Source organism: Hypoxylon trugodes (genome assembly GCF_022578975.1).
Source record: "Hypoxylon trugodes strain CBS 135444 unplaced genomic scaffold F4822scaffold_5, whole genome shotgun sequence".
NCBI lineage: Eukaryota > Fungi > Ascomycota > Sordariomycetes > Xylariales > Hypoxylaceae > Hypoxylon > Hypoxylon trugodes.
Genome location: NW_026250020.1, coordinates 1,704,914 through 1,726,507, shown reverse-complemented (window position 1 = coordinate 1,726,507; position 21,594 = coordinate 1,704,914). Strand labels below are relative to the sequence as shown.

The 21,594-nt window shown below is 47.8% G+C and overlaps 5 protein-coding genes across 5 annotated transcripts; 2 read left to right on the top strand and 3 right to left on the bottom strand.

Moving 5' to 3' along the window:
- Positions 1 to 946: 946 nt before the first annotated feature.
- Positions 947 to 2,634, top strand: F4822DRAFT_429297 (uncharacterized protein; the record flags this gene model as incomplete). The annotated part of the gene is made up of 3 exons (XM_051461069.1): positions 947 to 1,647; positions 1,712 to 1,818; positions 1,871 to 2,634. 3 exons carry the CDS (start codon positions 947 to 949, stop codon positions 2,632 to 2,634), a joined length of 1,572 nt encoding a protein of 523 aa, XP_051314455.1.
- Positions 2,635 to 3,402: 768 nt separating this feature from the next.
- Positions 3,403 to 5,127, top strand: F4822DRAFT_443531 (O-methyltransferase). Its single transcript, XM_051463126.1, has 4 exons — positions 3,403 to 3,959; positions 4,059 to 4,240; positions 4,293 to 4,399; positions 4,480 to 5,127. The coding sequence occupies exons 1-4, from the start codon at positions 3,466 to 3,468 to the stop codon at positions 4,966 to 4,968; spliced, it is 1,272 nt and encodes a 423-aa protein (XP_051314454.1). The 5' UTR covers positions 3,403 to 3,465; the 3' UTR covers positions 4,969 to 5,127.
- A 292-nt stretch (positions 5,128 to 5,419) lies between these two features.
- Positions 5,420 to 7,400, bottom strand: F4822DRAFT_253237 (uncharacterized protein). Its single transcript, XM_051454478.1, has one exon. It carries the CDS (start codon positions 6,889 to 6,891, stop codon positions 5,515 to 5,517), a length of 1,377 nt encoding a protein of 458 aa, XP_051314453.1. The 5' UTR covers positions 6,892 to 7,400; the 3' UTR covers positions 5,420 to 5,514.
- Positions 7,401 to 11,209: 3,809 nt separating this feature from the next.
- F4822DRAFT_253180 (uncharacterized protein) lies at positions 11,210 to 14,850 on the bottom strand. The gene is made up of 4 exons (XM_051454477.1): positions 14,768 to 14,850; positions 14,293 to 14,524; positions 13,842 to 14,229; positions 11,210 to 13,791 (listed from the first exon to the last, which is right to left on the bottom strand). Exons 2-4 carry the CDS (start codon positions 14,435 to 14,437, stop codon positions 11,382 to 11,384), a joined length of 2,943 nt encoding a protein of 980 aa, XP_051314452.1. The 5' UTR covers positions 14,438 to 14,524; positions 14,768 to 14,850; the 3' UTR covers positions 11,210 to 11,381.
- Positions 14,851 to 18,928: 4,078 nt separating this feature from the next.
- On the bottom strand, positions 18,929 to 20,763 carry F4822DRAFT_253142 (FAD/NAD(P)-binding domain-containing protein). The gene has a single exon (XM_051454476.1). The coding sequence runs from the start codon at positions 20,377 to 20,379 to the stop codon at positions 19,138 to 19,140; it is 1,242 nt and encodes a 413-aa protein (XP_051314451.1). The 5' UTR covers positions 20,380 to 20,763; the 3' UTR covers positions 18,929 to 19,137.
- Between the last annotated feature and the right edge of the window lie 831 nt (positions 20,764 to 21,594).

The window sequence follows — 21,594 nt, the reverse complement described above, 5'->3', positions numbered from 1 at the left end:
GTCTTTCTTTATACAAGATATTGATCTGCGAATGCTGCATCAATATCTCCCACCTCAATTTGTTGTTTCGTGGGAATTCTAGGTTCTGGTCGCTACTTGGTTTCCTTGTTTGAAGATGGTGAAGAGTGAGTTGACTCCCAAACGAAACTGCTAATGGATGAAAGGGTAATAAGACGATCCTGGCGATCTCAACGTTGGGGTTGAACTTATGCCGATTCTGTAAGCATTCTAATACCCCAGCTTGCTATAGAACAGGTTTTATCCTCATCCAACCAATCCTCTGCATAGCCCCCTTCATCATCAGATCGACAGTTCTGTATTCAATTATAAACTTAATTATATCATAAAGCTTGGGCCTCGATCTCTGATTGAAGATAAAATACGACGAGCCGAGAAGAGTTGCTATAGTTTGGTACCCTTGCACTGATTGGCTATATCTTCACTCTCGTTTCGTATCCACCCACTCCCAATACCTTGGCTCAATGCTTTCAATCATAAAATAACTAATAAAGATCTAGACGATGCGGCACGGAATATATCAGTTGAATTCAAACTTGGCGTTGCGTTCGGCTGTCGGCCCTCGTTTGGGCCCTGTTTGTATTGGTTGCTATCCTCGGGAAGCTATTCCGGCTATATGAGAGCTCATACGGCGTATATAGTACGTTGCATGCATGACGGTTTAAGCTCAACTCGTACGTCACATTCCGCTATTTAAGGCTGACGAACTTCCCCAAATGAGTATCGATCGGTCGATAAACGTGGCTCTGGCAATGAGCTGAGGCCCCCGAGCCATACAGCTAGCTGGATTTACGTAAATAGAAACATTGGGCGAGGAACCAGGGGAACCTTGGATATCCTACATATAAGGGAAGGATGAGGTAGTCTCAATTGAAACGCCCCGTGGTACAGAGAACCACCAGTCTCAATTGTAAGTAGTGTTTCAAAGATGAAGACAACTACGTCGACTCTACTCGGTAGAGTTCTGGTGCTCTCTCTGAGCCTGTCGCCAAGCTATGCCGCCGAAGCAGCAGCAAGCGCAACCAAAACGCTCTCATTTCCCAATAGCCAGCCCACCAATGCTGTGGTAGCGCCGCCTGGTTTTGTCAGCGTCGGCTTCGAGACAGCCTTCGCAGATGAGTACGCCAACGCCTTCTCCGAGAACCTCGTCACCTCGCTCGCAGACCGCATGTCGGTACCCCCGGTCATCAGAATCGGTGGTACAAGTGGTGACAGAGTCCAATTCGATCCCAATCTCAAGAATGCCAATAAGGTGTGCACTAAAGGCGAATGTCCAAATGGATCGAACGCATATTTCACTTTAGGCCCGGGCTACTTCGAGGGCTTCAAGACTTTCCCGAACGCGAAGTTCACAATCCAAGCCCCGCTCGGCGACGGAACTTATAACGAGACGCAACTCCTCGCGTACGTGCAGCGGGCCTGGAATGCCGCTGGTGCGGACAGGATCGACGCGATAGCACTAGGCAACGAACCGAGCGTATACTGGAAGACAGCGAAGGCGTACTACGACGGCGCGAAGAAAGTCCAGGCAACTCTGACAAAGGCTTTGGGTTTGAAAGCAGATCAGCGGATCTTCGAGATTGCCGACACGCTCGACGGCGCTGCGAAGTCACATAAACCATACGCCGTGTAAGTCTCTTGGCTTCGGCTAGGCATTATGTAATTTATTGGATATCTGCTGATTATCGTACAGACAAGAGTTACTCGCAGCCGGTTTCGACTCGGATAAGACGGTGAAGTATGCGGCGGAGCATTGGTACCAAGGCACTGCGACTACTTTCAATATCGACACGTTACAAGGTTTGTTTAAACACAATGTGGTAGATGTCCAAATGACTAACGATATGTCTAGCTGAACTCATGAACCACAAAGCCATTAAGGATAGATTCGGGGCAGGCTACATGAAATCTATAAACGCTGTGCTACCCGACAATGGCGTCTCATACATTCTCAGCGAGACTGGCAGCACAATTAAACCAGGCGCAGCAACGAATTACAGGTCCGGCTTCGGCGCAACCCTATGGTCGGTAGACTTCCAACTTGCGGCTATGACCCGAGGAATCAAACGCGTAGTCGACTCTGGCCGTCCAACTGCTACTCATGCTTCCTGGAGCCCCAACAATAAAGGCGAAGACGGTAGGCCTGTAGTACGTCCGCCTTACGTGGCTAATCTGTTCGTGGCGGACTTCATAGGCAAAGATAAGCCACGTAACATACTCTCACTCTTGCCGAATCAAGAATTTATAAGCTCATACTTGATGTACGACCGCGCGTCGAAGAGACCGGACAGAGTTGCGTTGCTGAATCTCAAGGCCTGGGATAAGGGCTCGAACAAGGACCGGGGTAGCCAAGCCTTCGTTATTCCCGTGGCTGCAGGCACTGACTCAGTCCGCGTAAGGAGGCTTCATTCAGATTTCGGGGTTTGGGCTACCGGCTTTGATATTGGTGGCGCAAAAGAGAACGTAACATGGGCTGGCGAGCAGTGGACGTATAAGATCGACAAAGGAAAGGGGCATTTCGTAGGCGGGAAATTGCAGGAGCAGACTATCAAGGTGCAGGACGGAAAAGCAACGATCAACGTCCCGGATACCGAAGCAGCCATTGTGTACCTGTAAAGTACTGTTCTTTCGGAGTTATTTTCATGACAGTAGATATTTCTATCCTATCATATCGAACGCAAATCTATAAGATCTCGTCCGCCCCGCGGCAAGCTTCCGCTGGGGTAGCTGCGTTACGACGCCCGAGGGCCATGAAATTTTCAGAATTCAGCTAGGAGTGTGAATGATAACCGGATACTATGATGCCGACAGTACGCCACAACAGCCACGGGGTAACACGAACATCCCCTGATGACCAATGTAAAGCCATGGTTGCCTAATTTTCTACACTATCGCTTGGGAGCCTGCCGAAGTAGCGCATGTCTTATATGTACCTAGATACGAACGAGCAGCTCTGAATGGCTCAAGTATAACTCGGACCCGGCATGCTGCGTATTGCATCGCCCGGACTATTATGCCGGCTCATGATCAACTCCGGCGAGGAAGAAAAGAAGGAATAAGATGGTATTGGGAACGTTATATTATCACTGGCAGCGGGATTCGTGGCCTAGGACATGCCCCCCTATAATATTAATCTGAAGTTAGCTGACAATAGTGTTCATTTTCGACGTATGAAGGGACACATAGTTTGATGTAGGTGTAACTGTAGGCCCTAAATTCGTTTACAATTGTCCGATGATAGCATAATTCGACTGTTGTATGCTCGTCAAGGCAAAGAAAAGGAGAAGATTATTGGAAAGATCGGTTACTAAGGGCTAAGCAACATATATAGATACTTTCCATCCTTCTAATACCCATTATAGGAAATCAATAGGGTAGTTTAACTGTGAAAATTGTTTACACATTCTATCGTTCATCCTCATCTTGGTGCTATATTGTTGAATCGCAATGGCGGCAACGAATCCTTCTAACAGCAATATGATCAGCATCGCCAATAGAATTTTGGCAGATACAAAGAGATTCATAGAATTAGCAGGCGGTCTACCCGAAAGGACATTCGCATTGGGCTCAATCGACTTCGAAGGGACAGGCGAGTACGTTTACGTACGGAATAGCCTAGTAGCCAACCTAGACGACCTGCGCTATCTAGCAATTGGGCCCAAACGGTCCATGCTATCCTTCCTGCGAACACAGCAAGGCGCAATTGCTCTCCAGATCGCCTTCACATTTGACTTCTTCCGTATCATCCCGGCCAAAGGAGAAATCCATATTGCCGACCTAGCTCAGAAAGCCGGTATTGATGAAGACCGAGCCTGCCGAATGCTCCGTTTGCTAGCTACATATCGTATCTTCGTCGAAACGAAACCGCGACACTTCGGGCATACTCCTTCGTCTATCGTTTTCCACCAGGATGAAAATATTAGAATGACTGGTGAATACTAGTCAGTACTCCCTCCTTTAACGCTGCGGCCTCTTGGCTTATGACGATCCCACAATACTCTCTAAAACATCTCTAACCCTTCAAACTTTCATACCTCTAGTACGTCCGAACTCTACGAAGCATTCGCATCAGCAGCGACATGTATCAAAGCATCTCCAAATACATCCGACGCCAAACACTGCCCCTTCTACACCCGGCACGGCATGACGTTCTGGGAATACTACGCCCAGAACCCCGAACTATCAGGGAGATTCGCCAAAGCCATGGCTGGCTGGATAGAGTGTAATACCCCCCAACCCACACTCTTGTACAACTTTAGCTAAAGACATGTCAGTGGACGGGCAATTCGACATCAGGCGGAAGTACCCCTGGGCCAAATTCCAAGGCACAATTCTCGACGTAGGAGGAGGTAGCGGGCACGTCTCTATGGATCTGGCCACCGTAAGCCTATCCCCTCCCCTCCCCCCTTTCCCTCCCCAAGTACCAAACCCGATCTAACTCTAACTCCACCCCCTATCCAGGAATTCCCCAACCTAAACTTCATAGTCGAAGACGTGCCTCACATGATCGCCGAAGGCCAGCACCAACTAACCACACAACCAACACGCAAGTGGCTCGAACCACGCATCCAATTCCTACAACACGATTTCTTCCAACTACAACCCGTCCGCGACGTAGCCGCCGTGTTCCTGCGTTGGATAACACACAACTGGACCGATGCACAAGTAATTTCCATATTCTCTTCCATCGTGCCTACCCTTGAATCCTCAGCCCCTGGAACTCCCCTTTTGATTAATGATTTGGTAGTCCCTGAGCCCGGGGAGGTACCGATGCATGTCGAACGCGCGGTGCGGAATGCGGATATCTTCATGTTCACTTGTCTGGGCGCGAAACAGCGGTCGGTTGCTGAGTTTACGGAGTTGTTGAAGAGGGCGGATAAGAGGTATAATGTGGTGAATGTATCCATGGATGCGAATATGGGTATTATAGAAGCTTGTCTTGAGCATTAAGTGGTTTGAAAATGTGAAGGCTCACTATGGGTTGCTGGTAGTTCGTTTGTAGAAAAGGGGTATTCGAAGACGTGCGTACTACATATTCATGAAATTTTAGTTCAACACCCACTCATCTTAACATATAAATAATTCAACAAATCGATCACATCATTCAAGCCCGATAGAATATGTATAGGATCCTTAAATTGATCTATCTAGTTTCTTTATCACAAGATCTCGCTGTGTGGGTATCTCGTCTCCCCTGTTTAACTCAACACCCCGTGTGGTTGCAATGAATGCCAACCAAAATGTCGACGCTCGTCCATCATCATCCGTAGCTATGCACCGTCCCTGTTGCCAGGACCTAGTGTACATTGACCCTATCAAAGAACAGAAATAAAAAAACAAGAATGCCTTCAAGAGAAGGGGAAAGAAGTGAAAGTGTAAAGAAGCAAAACGAATATATACAGCAGAAATTGGCTTCAGGAAACCCTGTCCCCTCAGCCTTTCATGGTTAAGGTATATGTACTACCAGAATTGTAAAAGACCCATAGATTTGGTGCTCTACCAGGCCAAACCGTCACGGCCGGGAGCTGATCGGAGAACGCGACCTCCTCGTCGGCGCATGCTAAGAGTGTTGCTGACGCCTGGGCTGCACTTGGTGCCCTGGGACATCGGCATAGCAGCACTCCATTGGCCTGAGGCGCATCGTTGGAAGGATGAACCATCAGCGGCGCAAGCCCAAGCGCCTTCGTCAGTGCAGGCGCCGGACTGCGTTCCAGCAGCACCGCCAGTACCTGCGGGAGCATTGGCGCTTGAGGTAGCTGAACCGGTGTTACCTCCAGCAGCAGCGGAAGAGGATGCAGCTGCCGATGAGGTTTGCGCAGCCTTAGTCGAGGTGGCTAAGGTTGTGGGAGCGGGGGTAGAGGCAGCGCCGCCGGACGATGCGGGTACAGTTAGGAAAACACCACCAGTGCTAGAAGATGTTAGTCCGGTGATCGGAATGACGGTCAAAACACCAGAAGCATGGCTTGGGCTAGAAGCCGCAATAGATGAGACATCTGAAACCTGACTGGAGGGTGAAGAGGGGTTTACATACACTGAGGTCGAAGAGGCGGCGGCGGAAGTCTGCTGAGCAGCTGATGTGGCGGCTGGGGTAGTAGCAGCGGCGGAGCTTGATCCTGCGCTGGCGCTGGATCCAGAACCCGAACCGGAGTCAGATCCACCGGTCGAGCCCTCGGGAACATCCGCACCAGAAGAGCAGAGGACGGCGGGGCCGGGCTTGGTAGACGTGTTTTCAACATCTGGGCCAGGCTCGGGGTATACGGTATCGACGCCTTCCTTGGTGCAGTATTCACCTCCGAGGTTGGCTTGGAAAACCTTGGGGCGGCTGGCGAATGCGACGGAGTCACGAGGCTTAACTGGGGCATCACGCTTCGAGGCACCGCCCTTGATAGTGACGACAGCGCAAGACATGTAGTATTCACGGTTTCCGGTGTGGTTAACCCAAGTCCAAGCGAAAACAACGTCATCGCCCTCGGGGGCGTCGGCGGGCATCTTAAAGTTGAAAGTTCCACCGGAACTTGTAGGGCAGTTTCCAATGAATGACTTGATGACGGTGAATGTGTTGCCCTTGTCGTACGACAGGGAGAGCTGGCAGCTACCTCCGTCGTGGGAGGCGCCACCTTCGACGCTCATGGTGTAATCTTCACCCGGAGCGTAGGTCTTGACGGAAGCACCCTCGGGAGTACCAAGGAGCTTGAGGTAGTTCTTGCAAGGGTACTGAGCCTGGGTGATGGGCGAAGTGATGGAGTAATCGATATTCGGCTCCTTGGCGTTAGGGTTACCCTTGTAGGCTAGAGGGGGAGGGTCCTTCATGTTCATGTGCGCGGTGGCTGTTCCGGCAGCCAGAGCGGAGATGAGAAATGATCGAATCTGCATTTTGGATATTCGTTGTGATGACGAAACTGATGTGAAGTTTCTGCTTCTCTCTCGAAGAGAATATGAAAAAGGAGTGTACTTGCCGACGGGCACGTCTTAGATTCCGAGATCCAGTTGATGTTGATGAGAATACTTGACAGAAAGGTGCCAAGAGGATATCGGTTATCTAATAAAAGACAATGCTCTCAATCGTCGAAAGGAAGGTCGTTAAAACAAAGGCGAACAAGGTTACGTTTGACCTCAAAGTACTTTGTTTGTGGGGAGTGGTGGCACGAGTAGATACAACAATAGTTGTTATTTCGGGGTGAGAGTTTGTTAGGTACCAAATGACCGTGGGACAATGAAGTGATGCACAAGTGCACAATGGAAAAAATAGGACACCGCCGGGGAGGTCCTGATCGAGTGACCAGCAAGAAATTCAAAAAAGGGTAATAAGGAGAGTGTGGGGGGGAGACGAGAAGAGATCTTGTGCTGCTCTGATGAGACAGATGTGATGGAGTGAGATAGAAGAAAAATGTGTGTCAGTCGACGGGGCGTCAAGCTACATCTTTATATTATACACAATAACTCCTACCTGATACTAGTACCTTCACTAGGGAGTAGGGAATAGGAGCCGCGGTTGCTCGCAAGCGGCAACGTCACATCCAAGAATCGACATGAAAGACCTAGTCGGGTAGGGCACGCAGTCGCACTCCCCGTGATGGCTGGCTGGTTTTTTCGCCTAAGCCGGACGCCCTCGTTCGGGCTGAACACATCTAGGTTGTCTTGGACGGGAGCCCCTGAATCGTGAATGCGGGTATGAAATACATGGGTGGCGCCCCGCCCATACCTCAAGGTCCACATACATCCACATACCCAGCTAATCCACCCTACTACTTTAGGTAGGCAATGCCGGGAATCGCTTTATAATGGAGCAAAATCTATGCACATATTAGACGGCACCTAACAGCAAGGATAAAACCAGTGACTGGGAAAATCACCCAACGGTGGTATGGAAGACAAGAGCAGCCGCTGAAGTGGAGTGGTCATGCATCGATCTTCACGAAGCAGATCCATAACATTCCTGAAAGAGATAAAGTAGGTGGTCGTGAAATGGCTGGACAGTAAGTAGCCTACGTACAGACCTGTGAACCGGGGGTAATAGTAAGGAAAAGATCTTCAAACAACACAAAACAACCTTGATTCTTTTTGTATTTCCTTTTTCTGTCCGAACACTAGACAGATAGGATAGACAGACATGCATTAGATGGTACGGGGTTAAGCATAAGTCATGGTATAATGCGACAAAGTGATGGGATAGGAGGAAAAGAAGTTAAGAGGGGGCGATTGGGGGAATTGGTGAGGGAGGATAGCCAAGAAATCAAGAAGTATACGCATTCGTTGCCGGTGCGGCGCGGCGGTAAAGCTGGTGTGGGTGGTGGGGAGAGTGAATCTGAGCCAATCAACCACATCGGGTACCTGAATTGGTGAAACATTCAAACAAGTCGAGCCGATGATTGGTTGGAGAATGAGGGACGATCGACCGAAGTCGAAAAGCGGGTTTCAGGGGTCTCTTCCAGCAGTTACTTAGTCACTTCTCCCCCTACCACATGCAGAAATTCAGGTCTACAGGTACCTTTCAGCGCTATCTGACAGTTCAACTAAGAACCTTAGCACATTTAGCACATAAACCTAGGTATATCACTAGCCTATTAGCCTCCTTAGCCACACTCGTCAGCACTCTACTTCAGGGGTTAGAAGACTTAAGAGGGTCCAGATGCATTAGAGAAAGCTTAAAGCCTTTTTTCATCCTTTCCATCGGTTAGTGAACACTTGTTTAGCTCAACTTCTAACCACCTCCATCCCTGGAGGCAACCCCCTTTTACTTTTGGTGCCGACTTGAATTTTTCGAGATAGACTATCAACCCTCCATGAGCTATATTCAACGACAAATTCAATCAGAAATATACAAAAATCAAATAAATCCAATGTGGATAAACTATCACCCTCTGCTTACTACTGTGTACAATAAGTAGATCGGAAATGCGGAATATTTTAGGTATATGTATGAATAATATGTGGACTTAATTTATTTCAAAACAAAGGAATTATTCCATTGCGCAAACTAGAAGCCGCAGCTGCAGAATCCCGATCATGTATGTATGTATAGAAATACAAACCGCATCGCGGCACATCATCGGGGAGGGCTCGACAAACCGTGAGATTGTCGGTTCATTCGTCTGTCTAAAAAATCGTCGTCACCCAATATCATCGCACCCCATAATAAAGCCGACTTGTCGTTTAAGATCCCTCCCAGGGATTCGATTCCGTTCCCAGCATTTCCGATTTTCCATCATGTTCGGCTGATAGACAACGTGGGCACGGACCAAAATTCCCGAGAAATGCTGGTTAGACTCAGGGGGGAAACGTCCCATTGGTCGAGGTGGCTGCGGTATGCACTGCAGATCTACAGCGATCGCATCATCGCGCACCGCAGAGGAAAAAATAAAAAAATATTACCTGCCACCTCGTGGTATTAGGAATAAAAATGTAGTGTATGAGTTTCTTTTACGTACTCAGTCAAGCCATCATGTATAAGAATAGCCTGATAACATGACATGATATAGTATGGTATAGTACTCAGTATCCACGTAAGTACTTCGAGGGCTAGACTGTACAATTTAGAAAATAATATACAAAGAAAAAATAGGGTGCTTCTTCGGTGATTTTTTTTGTCTTCTTTCTTTCAAGACCTACTTGCGTAGGCGGATCTTGAAACGTCCTAAACCAGGGCCCCCCCCCTTTCCCCCTAACCCCTGTGCAAGATCTCAAACCCAACTAGCTGAGGGAGCCTACGAGGAATTCTCATTGGTTAAAAAATCGAAACAGTGAAACATCCATATAGGCATCCACCAACCAACCCCTGCCGAGTTCGCATAAAGCGTCATCTCCATACCATTCCCTCATATATAGTAAGTCCACACTATTAATCATGGTCTGTCGTCTCTGGTTTCTTTCTGTTCTCCGAGCTGTGGGGAGGAGCCCGGCAGAATTACCTACATAAGGCAGGTAGAAAGACCAGTCAGCCTCGCGACCCTTGCCGTCCGATCTTGTCTGTTTCAACGTTTAATTGATCATTACGTTTATGTGGCTATGGAAGGATGTAAATGTTAAAAGCGTAGAATGGTAAAACATCATTATTTTTACCTTGGGAGAAAATCCCATCATATAGCAGTCCTTGGCTTCCTATTAGAGGTATATACATAGCATCTAGCTAAAACACTGGAGCATTTTCTCTATGAACTGATATGCCTTCCTACTCTGCCTTATCGCCTCATCCAAAACGCACAATGCCCTTCTCTTCAATCCCTACCTATGCGGTTACCATAGACCATGATATTCTACGTACTTTGGTCAAGTAGTTGCCGAGGTTGGCCGCGAAATCGAAGGGGGGTAGTAAACTAAGTCGAAACACCCAGCGCACATTTATCACCCTTTACCTACGATGAAGCGGAGTTCGCGTAGTTGCTCCATTAAGCTTGTGCCGTCTACGTCGGCATTTGCTAATGTCTAGAGAGTATTAATCATACCAAAGCTAATAAACCCTTGCTATAATTCGAAGAGCTATCCGATGTATTTTAATTGAGCTACTACTATATAGTAACTCGACGCTAAATCGCTCGAGTCGGATGTTTCCTCTAGCTAAGGTTGTCGAAGCACGCTCGGAATACTCGAGTGAGTCGAGTACTCGTCACAAATCGATATTTATCGTCAATCCATATTAGTGTAAAACACTATTTTTATTGTTATCTCCCACTGTCAATACTAGGATAAGGTAGTCCCTCATCCACGTGCTTGAGGACCTATGGATTAACAGCTCCGGCTAACAATCCTATTAAAACTTTGTCGCCATTTGAAGGTCCGGTTTGTGGATCGCTAGTGACTAAAGTCATTCGTCGCGCCGCTGTAGATGCAACTGGTCTCTCGACGGGAGCTACCATCCTGCTAAAGCTACTTGATTCGTCCTCTTCCACGGCCTATGTCTGCTCAAGTAAGCTAATTGACCCTCATCCCCTACCACCGACCGACTGCTCCAACACTTCCTCATCCTGGTCTTTGTCTTCCCAAGCCAGTCGGCGCTTGGCCGAATAAACGTTTCGAAAGACATATCCTACGAGGCCAAGGTAACTTAAGGGCCACGTATTATGATGATAGTTGTCACGTGCATATTGGTTCAAGATTCAGGCAGGACAGACTTTCGGGCGACCGGTACTTGTAACGAAAAAAATGTTGTTACTAGGTCCTCTTCCCAGCTGTAGGGGTTTTGTCAAAGAGATAAAAGACCCAACCGAGGTCGCGATGCCGATAAAGTTAAATGTCCACGCAAAGGCGACGATAAAATCGACGAGCATAAGTCGACCCTTACTTATGCTATGTTGAATGAAGAAATTAAATATGCGCTGGAGCGCGGCGCTGGTTAAGTTCGTCGCGGGCAGTCTCGAAAGGCTCGGTCACTTGGCTTCGTCAGGACCGTCCGAGGATCTGCCCTGAGGTCCCGATGGAATTGCATGTCCTCCACCCTGGGGACCTTGGTGTTGGTTATGGCCCTGATAGTTCTTGTTGAAGTTGTTACTTCCGTTCCTGTGGGGGGGTCCGTACTGATGCGGCTGCTGCGGGCTGGTGCCAAACTGCTGGGGGTTGGGATTACTGTATCCTCGCATGTTGTTCACTTCACCCCGCTTGTTAGTTTTCTTGTACTTGTTCTGGTTGGAGTAACGTCTGTCAAACTTACTCTGCCCTTGTTGTTGTGGCACGAAAGTCGGCTGCTGGTACTGCATGCCGGGGCTCATGCCAATGTATGGTTGTCCTTGCTGGGACCCTTGGTGTACCATCATAGGGGCGGTTGGTCTTCCCGGGCTTGGATAACCGTTAGCCCCGGGCATTGGCTGTGGTGGCGTAGCATTTGGTGGCATAAACTGCATGTGGCCGGCAGCAGGATATGGCTGCATCTGTGGGGGACCAGCAACCATCGGTTGTGGCGCCATGAATTGCTGCTGCATCATCATTGGCGTGCCCATCCCTCCTGGCTGTTGTGGGACATACTGAGGTGTGTTAGAAAAACTTCGATTGAACTGGTTCATGGGGGGTGCTGCGGGGCCCATGAAGGGAACCATGTGCTGGTTGTATGGCATCTGCGCTGCTGGGTTCATGTTGGGCGGGTACACCATTGGGACCTGGCCCATCCGGGGGGAGGAGTATGATTGTGACGAGTTGGAATGCATCATCCTATGATCATCTGCTCCGTTGAACGGAGCATGAGGGACGGGGCCATGCTGTCCTCCGTGGATCTGGACAGGAGGCACGTGCGGCGAATGTCGTGGAGCGACGGGGTGCGCGCCATGCTGCATATGAAGGGGAAGTTGATGCTGGTGGGCCATCTGTGGAAGGAGATGGGGTGGGTTGGGTGTTGGGTGTGTATTGAACGGCTGTCGTTCAAAATACTCGATCAATGACAAGCGCATAGTAGAATCTGGCTTCTCATCATCGGCTAAGGCACGCCAGGCAGGTGGGGTGTCGTAAGATGGTCGTAGGCCACCATTATCGTTCCAGTTCTTGTTCTCAGGAGGCTGGATAGTCTTTATGAAATATAGAATGTTGCATTTCTTAGTATCGATTGCCTTCTTCTTCTTAGTCACAATGGTAAGCGGTGTGTGACTATTCGTAGATCCAGATTGTAACTCAGTCGCAGAATGGTTGATGGCCGAACGCGGGCTTGAGCCTCCGCTAGGGTGACCATTCGGATTGAATGTCTGCGCAAACGGACTAGGACGGAATTCGTGGCTATTAGGATTCAGTTTTGCGCTCATGTGGCCTGACACGCCACCCATACGACGGCCGAAGGAGGGGTCGGTGGTGTTAGCAGGACCGGTAGGAGGTAATCGAACGTCTTGGCCTTGCGCCTTTTGCGCCTCAATGTGCCGAAGACGTCCAGATAGATTGCCCTGGCGACCACCCTGTTGCATATGTTGTGGACCCGGACGATTTCCCTGGTAAGAATAATTCGGAGCAAAGCTCTGACGATTACCGGGATGACGTGCAGGCGCTGCCGCGGGAGCCACATTAGGGGGGTTAGCATTTGGACGGGTTGTCCTAGTATCTGAAGCTGCTTGGGAAGTTGGTGCGGGTTGAACTTCTTTCGTTGAAGTTCCCTTCTTCTCCTTGGCCGCGGCCTCTTCGGCCTTCTTCTTAGCGACCTCAGCAGCATCTCGCTTGGCCTTCTCTTGTATCTCTCGCTGTTTCGCTGGATCTTTTGCTATGATCGGAATCAAATCTGTGGGGACTTGTGTTGGCAACTTGAAGCTATCCGCGAACTTCTTCAGCTCAGTCAGCTTAGCCTCCTTGTCAGCCTTGGCCTTAGTACTTCGGACTTTCTCGGCATTTGTGCGTTGCTGGTTGGCAAACGTCTTGAACTCCTTCAGAACGTCATGTTCCACAGTAGAAGTTGCACTGGGAACAACACCCTGACCGTCCTTAGATGTTGGTGAAATGGTTCGGCTGGTAGCAGCCGAAGCTCTGAATGGTGTTGCGGATTGGGTTAATGCTGGAGTTGCGCCTTTGCTCTCCGTTGGTTTTTGCTGTGAATCGACCTTGGCGTCGACTTTGGTTTCGGTAGGTCTGACTGTAGACGGCACTGACGTCTCAGTTCTCGGAGCAGCAACACGCGGTTTGTTATCATCTTGTTTGGGAGGAGCGGCGGCTTGGTTCTTTTGTGTCTTCAGTTGCGAAGATATGATAGCAGGGTCAACGGGAGCGCCCTTCACAGTCGACGAAGCAGTAGGCGCACGTCTCGCCGGCGGAGTATACTTGTTCTCTCTGCTATTAGGTAAAGGGGGGAAATCCTGTCGCTTGACACCACTGTATCTATTTCCGAGTCAGCCGAGATGTTACACGTTGCATGTGCAAACACTTACTTGTCCTCTTCGTCAACACCCGCGTCATCACCGCCAACATAATCCATGACTCTCTCTTCAGCGACGTGGGCCGTCGTAGCCGTGCTTCGCTCTATCTCCCTGGCCTTCCTCTCTGCGGCGGCCATTCTCTCCTTGTACTGAGGATGACTCTTATCAATCGCCGTGGTATAAATATTCTCATCGTATGTACTCTTGATGCCAAACTGACGCTCGTTTGCGGCAAATTGGTCCCATGTACCGCCACCGCTGCTTGATTTCTCCAAGCTCAAGTCGATCCCATCCGTAGTGCTTGGCCCAACCCATGGTTGTAGAGTTCTCTCGCGGCCCGGGCGAGCAGAGGAGATGGCACTATCAGTTCGAAAGTTATTCTGGGAGTTGACTGTCGAGCCTGATTACAGTTAGTCCTAAACCCTGTGGAATAATCCCCCCCTGACCGCCGAACAAGGCTTACCGTTTTGCTTGACGTCACCTTTCCCAGCGTTGCTACCCATGACTCTAACATCCGAAATATCCTTCCTCTGAAACGACATATTAGGATATTCCTTTTTGTTGGTTCCGTTCGTCGACTCGCCCGAACTCTTTTTCTGCTGTACCATTCTCAGGTCACAGATAAGATTGTCCAGGTGCGAGAAGATACCCTCGTATTCGGCACCGTTCGCGATAATAAGTTGAACCCTTTGACCCTAGAGAAAAATGACCTGTGAGCTCAAGCCGGAATTCAAGATTTGCAAATATCACCGATATAATGTTGGAGGTGCAATTGACAGATTTAGAAGGGGAGGTGTGAGCTGATAGGATTTTCAATGGGAAGGTTGCGGTTCGGGAACAGCTAGCGCGGATCTGAGGGAAGGAGGTGGAGGTGACGCGAATCTGGGTCCGATGTATGACAGGGAGCTCTGCATCGTAGGAAGGTCGGGCAAACTCACTTCTCGAAGAAAAACTAAAGAAGCTTGCTGGTCCTGCTAAGACAAGCCTTGCTGAGGTGGGTTCGATTCCGAGCCGATCGTGAAGATATTGTTGTTTCTCGTCTTGGCTCCAACACTCTTCCGGGTAGCAGTTTGACTGTGAATGGGAAGGCTGGACGTCAGCGCATTAGAAGCATGAAGTTAATAGAAAGAGCGCAAGGGGGGGTTGTGTGTATTGAAATGCACAATAGTTATTAGCAGCTTGCTGCTCACAAGAGAGTGATTGCGAATAAAACAAAGAAGGAAAAATGGTGGTTATTTTTTGGAGAGTTGTTCGAAGCAGAAAAAAAAAAGGACGAGGTGCTTTGCTTTGTTGATCAGGCCAACCGCAGAGAGATGGGAAGGACTAGAAGTAGCCGGGGAAAAAATGACAGGCCAAAAAGTTGTAGCTGGCTCGTTCGCACTCTCAAATTCAATTAATGCTGTCTTGTGTTCCTCTTCTGGGCGACACACGGCCTCGATAAAAAAAGGGCAGGGCAGTGCGGGCCAGCAGCTGGCCACGGATGCCCATGCTACCTTGAATTAAGAGCGTAGATGGTGCCGGGTCAGGTACTGGGCAGTACTGGGCAAAGAGCAAAGAGCAAAAAAAAGGGTTGTCTCACCTCGGGTTGCTGGTCAATAACTGCTGGCTCCCTTCGGCAACCCCCAGGTCGGTGGTATTAGATGACCTCGTCGCAGAGGACGGTTCTGCTTGCTCTTGTCTACTATAAAGGTAGAGGAGCGACGTTAGCAGATTAAGTAGTAGGGAGTTGGGGGGTGGAATATGTTGATGGGAAAGTGGAGGTTGAAGGTGGTTTAAGGTCGAGGCCGAACGAGTTACATAGCGCCTGCTGCTGCTTGTGTGCGGTGCTTGTAATGGGTAATGGGTGATGGGTGATGGTGCTGTGTGTGCCCAGGTGGGTTGTGGGTACCTTTTTCGAAATACTAACAGATTGGCTTTGGCAGTGGTGTTTTTTCGGTCAGGTGGGGACCAGGGTGGGAAAGACCTGACAGAGAAACCTGGGAGAGAAGAGAGCTCTTCCCTTTTGATGCGCAGAGATGGTCCGAGCGTTTTTGACTTACGAGCGGGAGCGAATTGATTGGCCTGGGGTTTGGAGGGGATAGTGTGTGTGGGAAAGGTGGTCTGACTGGTGTACTTCCAATTAACTTACCTAGCCATAAGGTAAGGAAGTAGGTACCTGAATTGATTTTTTTTTAACACTGTGTAGAATTGGGTGCTCTCGCCTGTTCTTGAGGGGCAACTCAATCGCTAAAAAGTCAATTGCAAAATACCTTACATATGTAGGTAGTTGTCTTCTTATGATGGTGTTTTCCAGATTGAATGCTTGGCGTTTGCTCTCGAATTCGGCGACGAGTCTAAGTTTAGAAATGAAGGAAAGAATAAATAATTTTGTTCTGTAGACCAGGTAGACGTATCTAGAAAAAGAATTGACTAAGATCAGACCTAGACATAACATTGATTGAACCGGTGCATCGAAAAAAAAAAAAAAAAAAAAACTTTAGAAGGCACCTGCAAAATGTTGTTGCTACAAGTAGGGAAATAGTGTAGGTACTGTACAGTGGTCGCCGCTTGTCGCATCCAATTATAGGCATTTCTTTAGCGCATGTACTTATCGGTAGTGAGTAGCACATAAATTGAGCCAATCGCCGTCCAGTTAACCACCTACATGTACCTAGGTAGTTACTTAATTCCTGAGGACAATCAAATTATACTCAAAATTCATGAACCGTGTACCTCCCACAAATACCAACACACATTGCCCATTAAAACATGAAAAGTTCACGAAGCCAAGATCAAGTACAACCAACACACATCATTACAAGCATACTAATGTAGGTACGTAAATTGGTAAATATAGACAGGAAATAGAAATATTATAAGCATATATCCGGATGGGGATTACCGAGAACTGTAGGTACATACACGTGGGTAAGCACAAGACAGGACACTAAAAAATTATTGGGATTTGTTAGTTAAGAATCACAAGTTGGTACTCCAACCGTATACGTAGCAAGTAAAAGAGACAAAATTGTATTGATTGCACACGTGTATTGGCATAGAGAAGTACTTGGGTCGATTCCAAAGTAATTAATTAATTTTAATCATCGTTTGATGAGCTTTGTGTTAACTGCGATCACGAAAGACATATAACGTCTACGTGATAGTATTGTCTAAAAAAGAACATTGGATGGACATGTTGGAGGTTACGGAGCTACATATATGTAGTTGGCCAGGTCTAGTAGCGGCCAACCGCTATCGAACAGGTTGATTACGCCTGTCAATCGCTAACAATTTATGCTTAGCACTTTCAATTTGGGGGTCACTTTGGTTTGAACGTTGTACTTAAGACCTGTTATCAAGGCCGGTCAAGCAGTTTCTCCAGAACTCCTATCAATCACCATGCTCCGTGGAGTTTCGAGTTTTATGAACGGGTGGGATTGTCATATTTTGAAAGAGCCGTGCAGTTATACCAAACTACCTAGGTACCTAAGTAGATATCCATGGGTTTCTATATCGAACGCAGACGTATTGTTCTAATCTGCCAATGTACTTATCATGTTCTATCATACACCGAGTCTATTCTCGAATTGTACGATGCAGCAACACGTACGGCGTATAGAATTCCCCAACTGTCCGAAGTCGAGAATTTGCTGTTGGGTATGTGCGATCCATGACCCCTGTCTATGTGTTCGTTTCACAGAGTGTTGTTTGCAAGTAAAGCAACTATACAGCCGCATGAGGTGAATTTCATCACCTCATTTAGGCCCAACTTGCTCTGTGAGGCTTAGTCATGGGTGTTTCACATAGCCTCTCTCGGTTTAATGGCGGTCAAAACTACCACTCGGGAGTACTTGAGGCTATTAGGCGTGCGTAAGGCTTTCCGTTTATGACATAACTAAGAGGAACCTAACAAGGTATCAGGTATTACTACATGATCATTCTTTGCCGAATCAGCAGTGGCTGAATAACGAGCTTGTGAGCCTCAAAATATGATCATGTAGGTAGATGATCAGATCTAAACTTGGACAAGATGAATGAGGCAAGGTGAGGCTATTACCACTCGACTGGCTCCAGTATAGGTTGTTCAGGTACACGTGTGTAGCCGCCCAGCTGCCTAGGACATTATACCCTGCTATTCTCTCAGCTATTTAGGTAGTTGCTCGTTAGCCAGGAACTCGTCAGGTAGGTACATCCCTAAGACCATACCATGTTGTACCTGACCTGTTTGGTTATCTTTGAACTATCAATTAGAATTGAGTTGGTTTAGGAAGCGAAATGCAGTGCCCCCCAAGGAAACCCTAGTCAGATCGGCAGCACTAGGCGACCCCAAATTCTGGACAACCCATAACCCATCCCACCAACTGTACCTACCTCCGTTAGCCCCGCGATGAACCTAATTCCATTATTGGTCTTCTACGCGGGAAGCAGCGTCTCCCGTTAGAACCCCCCTTCGTCTGCCGCGGGCGGGAATCTTACTGCGCCCCACGGAAGCACGAATGCAAGCAAGTACGGAGACCTTTTTTAAATCATGATGAACCGTCTACCAAGATAGGTCCATGCTGAACATCAACTTGGTGAGAATACTTTCGAGGTGATGAGGCTCAGATACCGTTACTACTCTGACGATAATTCGTTGTAACCCCATGTTGCCATATTAGGGCTACACATCATAGGGAGAGACAAATAGGGCATGCAAAGTCTGCGCCTTGCTAGGTAGGTTACACAACGGTTGCGTCGTAGCGGGCTATTGAATGGGTGGTTGCTCAATGTGGGTGTTTTGGAGGTGCCCGCCCACCCGGCTTCCATCATCTATCCAGGTACATTACCTAGGTAGGTAGGCGTTCTCACCTCATCACTCGTAATAATGGAAACGGATCCCCCGTTTGCGTCCGGCTGCAAGTAATGTAGAGAATGGGAAAGAAAGACGATCTGCAGCTGTACATGCTGCATTCTGCGCAGTTCGGCACCCTAGGCGTTGTCTCCCCGCTGTGGGAGTTCCCGTCCGATCCAAGTCGCATCGGGTTTGGATCAATTGGGTGAAATCCGTAGCAGGTGATGTCTCATGAATCTCGCGAATCCCGTTCGTATAGCTTGAGAAGAATACACAAGAAGATTGTAGTAAATCATATAATCTTTTTCTTTTTCGATCCTTATTTTGTACTAATACATGTATTGTGTGTATTGGTAAAAGAGTATATTAGTAGAGTATCCGCGCATTCCATCGTCGAAATAGGTATTTAAGCACCCATGCAAAAGTAAAGTATCATTCGTTCATTCTATGTCATTAATAGCGCCATGCTAAAACCCAGGATGACCATGTTCGCGGTATCTAGCTCAAGAATCTAGTCTTGACGAACCAATATGAATTCATAGCTGTCCAGGCTAGGGGATGTAAGATCGCCGGCAGTTTTGCCTTGGCATGAGTTAGCATTACTTTCGGCACGACATCCCTCATATTACCCGTGCTAAAGAACCAGAGCTTGGTAACCTCTTCCGTTTGTTGCTGATACACTCTCATGCGCGGAAACATTTCCTCTTCAAATGTCTGTATTGCTTTATCGAGTTGGTCCAATCCACCACCCGATTTCACTACTCCAATAATCGCGGTAGCTAGTTTTCGTGCGTCATCGAAGGCGGCATTCACGCCTTCACCGGCAAATGGTGCCATCAAATGCGCAGCATCGCCGATGATAGTTGCACCACAACGATGCTCCCACCGCCAACCAACGGGTAACATATAAAGATTCTTTGGATCGCAGATGTCATCTCCTGTCTTCTCAATCGCTTCGCGGAGATGTGGGCTCCAATCCTCTATCTCCTCTAGGATAGCCTTTTTCACTTGCTCGATATTGTGGGGGTTATAGCTACAGGTTTGCGTCCAATTCTCAGGGCGGGTTGAAGCCCATGCAACGTGGAGGCTACCATCGCCCAATTGTTGCATAGTCAACCTTTGCCCGTTCGCAATAGAGAATACGCTTCCTTTATTGACGATCTTGTGGAGTTCTGGTGCGGTAGTCGCTGCATCCGGTATGCGGAGACGATGATACCCAACCCCCGTATACTCTGGCTTCACCGCTGGAGTTATATAACTTCGAACTTTACTCCAGCCTCCCTCACATCCAATGATAAGATCGTAACCAGACTCTATCGTGTCATCAAAGATCAGGACGTTTCCATCCTCAACACGCTTTAGTCGATGTCCCCATTTGATAGCCCCTTTTGGAAGTGATTCTATGAGAATTCTGCGTAGCTGAGCCCGGTCGATTTCAGGCCGTTCGCTGAGTTTGTTGCTGGGACCCACAGCAATGTAGGGCTTCAGGCCTTTGTCCGCCATCATGAAAAAGTCGCCATCGAAACGGGCATGCTCCAGAAACTTGTCCCAAAGTTGAGCTTCCTTCATGGCAGTCAAGCCTGTCCCTTGGTGAAGGTCTAATGTGCCCCCTTGAGATCGATAATTGGGGTCCGCTTCGCTTTCATATATTGTGAAGGGAATATCGGACAGTGATAAGAATCGTCCTAACATACACCCAGCCGGACCACCTCCTATGATGGCGATTTTCGGAGGAGACATTGTTGCAAAAATGATAAAGTGTGGTATATTTGACTTAAATGCTGCGGCACTACTGTCCCACTGTATGCATGTTAACTTTTCGTAAATGATGACATATATATATATCGTAATCCAGACGAAGCTGTCGTCTCTGGTTATATAAGAAATATCTTCAAAAGTATGGGTCTTTGCCAAGATCAAGAACAATCGCTCAATATATACATAACGGTATATCGTTAATGAAATCCAATAGATTATAGTGCAGGGAATACAAGTTGAACTTATGGCAATGGAGACAAAAAAACGGGCGGCGATCTATTAGTGCTGACGTGTCGATTCATAGATGTAGCTATTAAAGGGTATATTCTGCGATGGAAAATGAGAAATGGCTTCTGAGTGGCATAATAGACTACTTAACTAGGTTGCTCTTGTAATTCAGGAAATAGGCACCCGTCTTTCACCTATCCTAATAGGTAATCCCTGTGAACGTAGAACTGGGAAATCGCCAGCACAATATGCATTAGGTACCTAGGTAGGTATTGTACTATGGTTACTTCCTCGTATTGACTTGAGGCTGCAACTTATTTTAAGTGCGCAGCCACGCAGCTCGTAAGAAACCTTACCTAAGTGGAACTTTCTTCGTACTTTCCTTGGTTTCCCTGAGAAGCTGAATTGTTCAGCCGCACAAAGACTGATGAAATTCTATTTAACATTGTCGGATGTTAATGTGCGTCATTAACCTACCACTTTAATTATTTCAGTGCTGAATCGTAGTAGAACAGATACTACTTAAATCCCCAAAATTTTCGTTAAATATATTGCGTGTGTAGCGAATGATTTGAAACAAATCCCTTTCTGGGCGTATTTTTTAACCAATGAAGTACGGGTTTTACCAGGAAGCGAATTCGTCATTATCACAGCATTTCCTAGGTTAAGTGAGTGTGGGAAGAAGATTGGATGTTCAGTCTGAAACATTGATAGTGATTTAGCGATTAGATGCACAATGGAGGTCACAGTAAAAATATGAAGTACGATGCTAACGAAAAATGTAGTAAAACATGTGGAACTCTCGTAACTGTATACTTAGAGCCTTATCGTTCGTTTGGTAGGAACGAGGGGTTCCCTCAATTGAACATGCAAACACGAAATACTTAGGTACATAGTTCCTACTTAACTCCAAATCTACGGCGGGACGCTATGACCACGGATCCATCTAAAAAAGGTCCCCAGGCAACC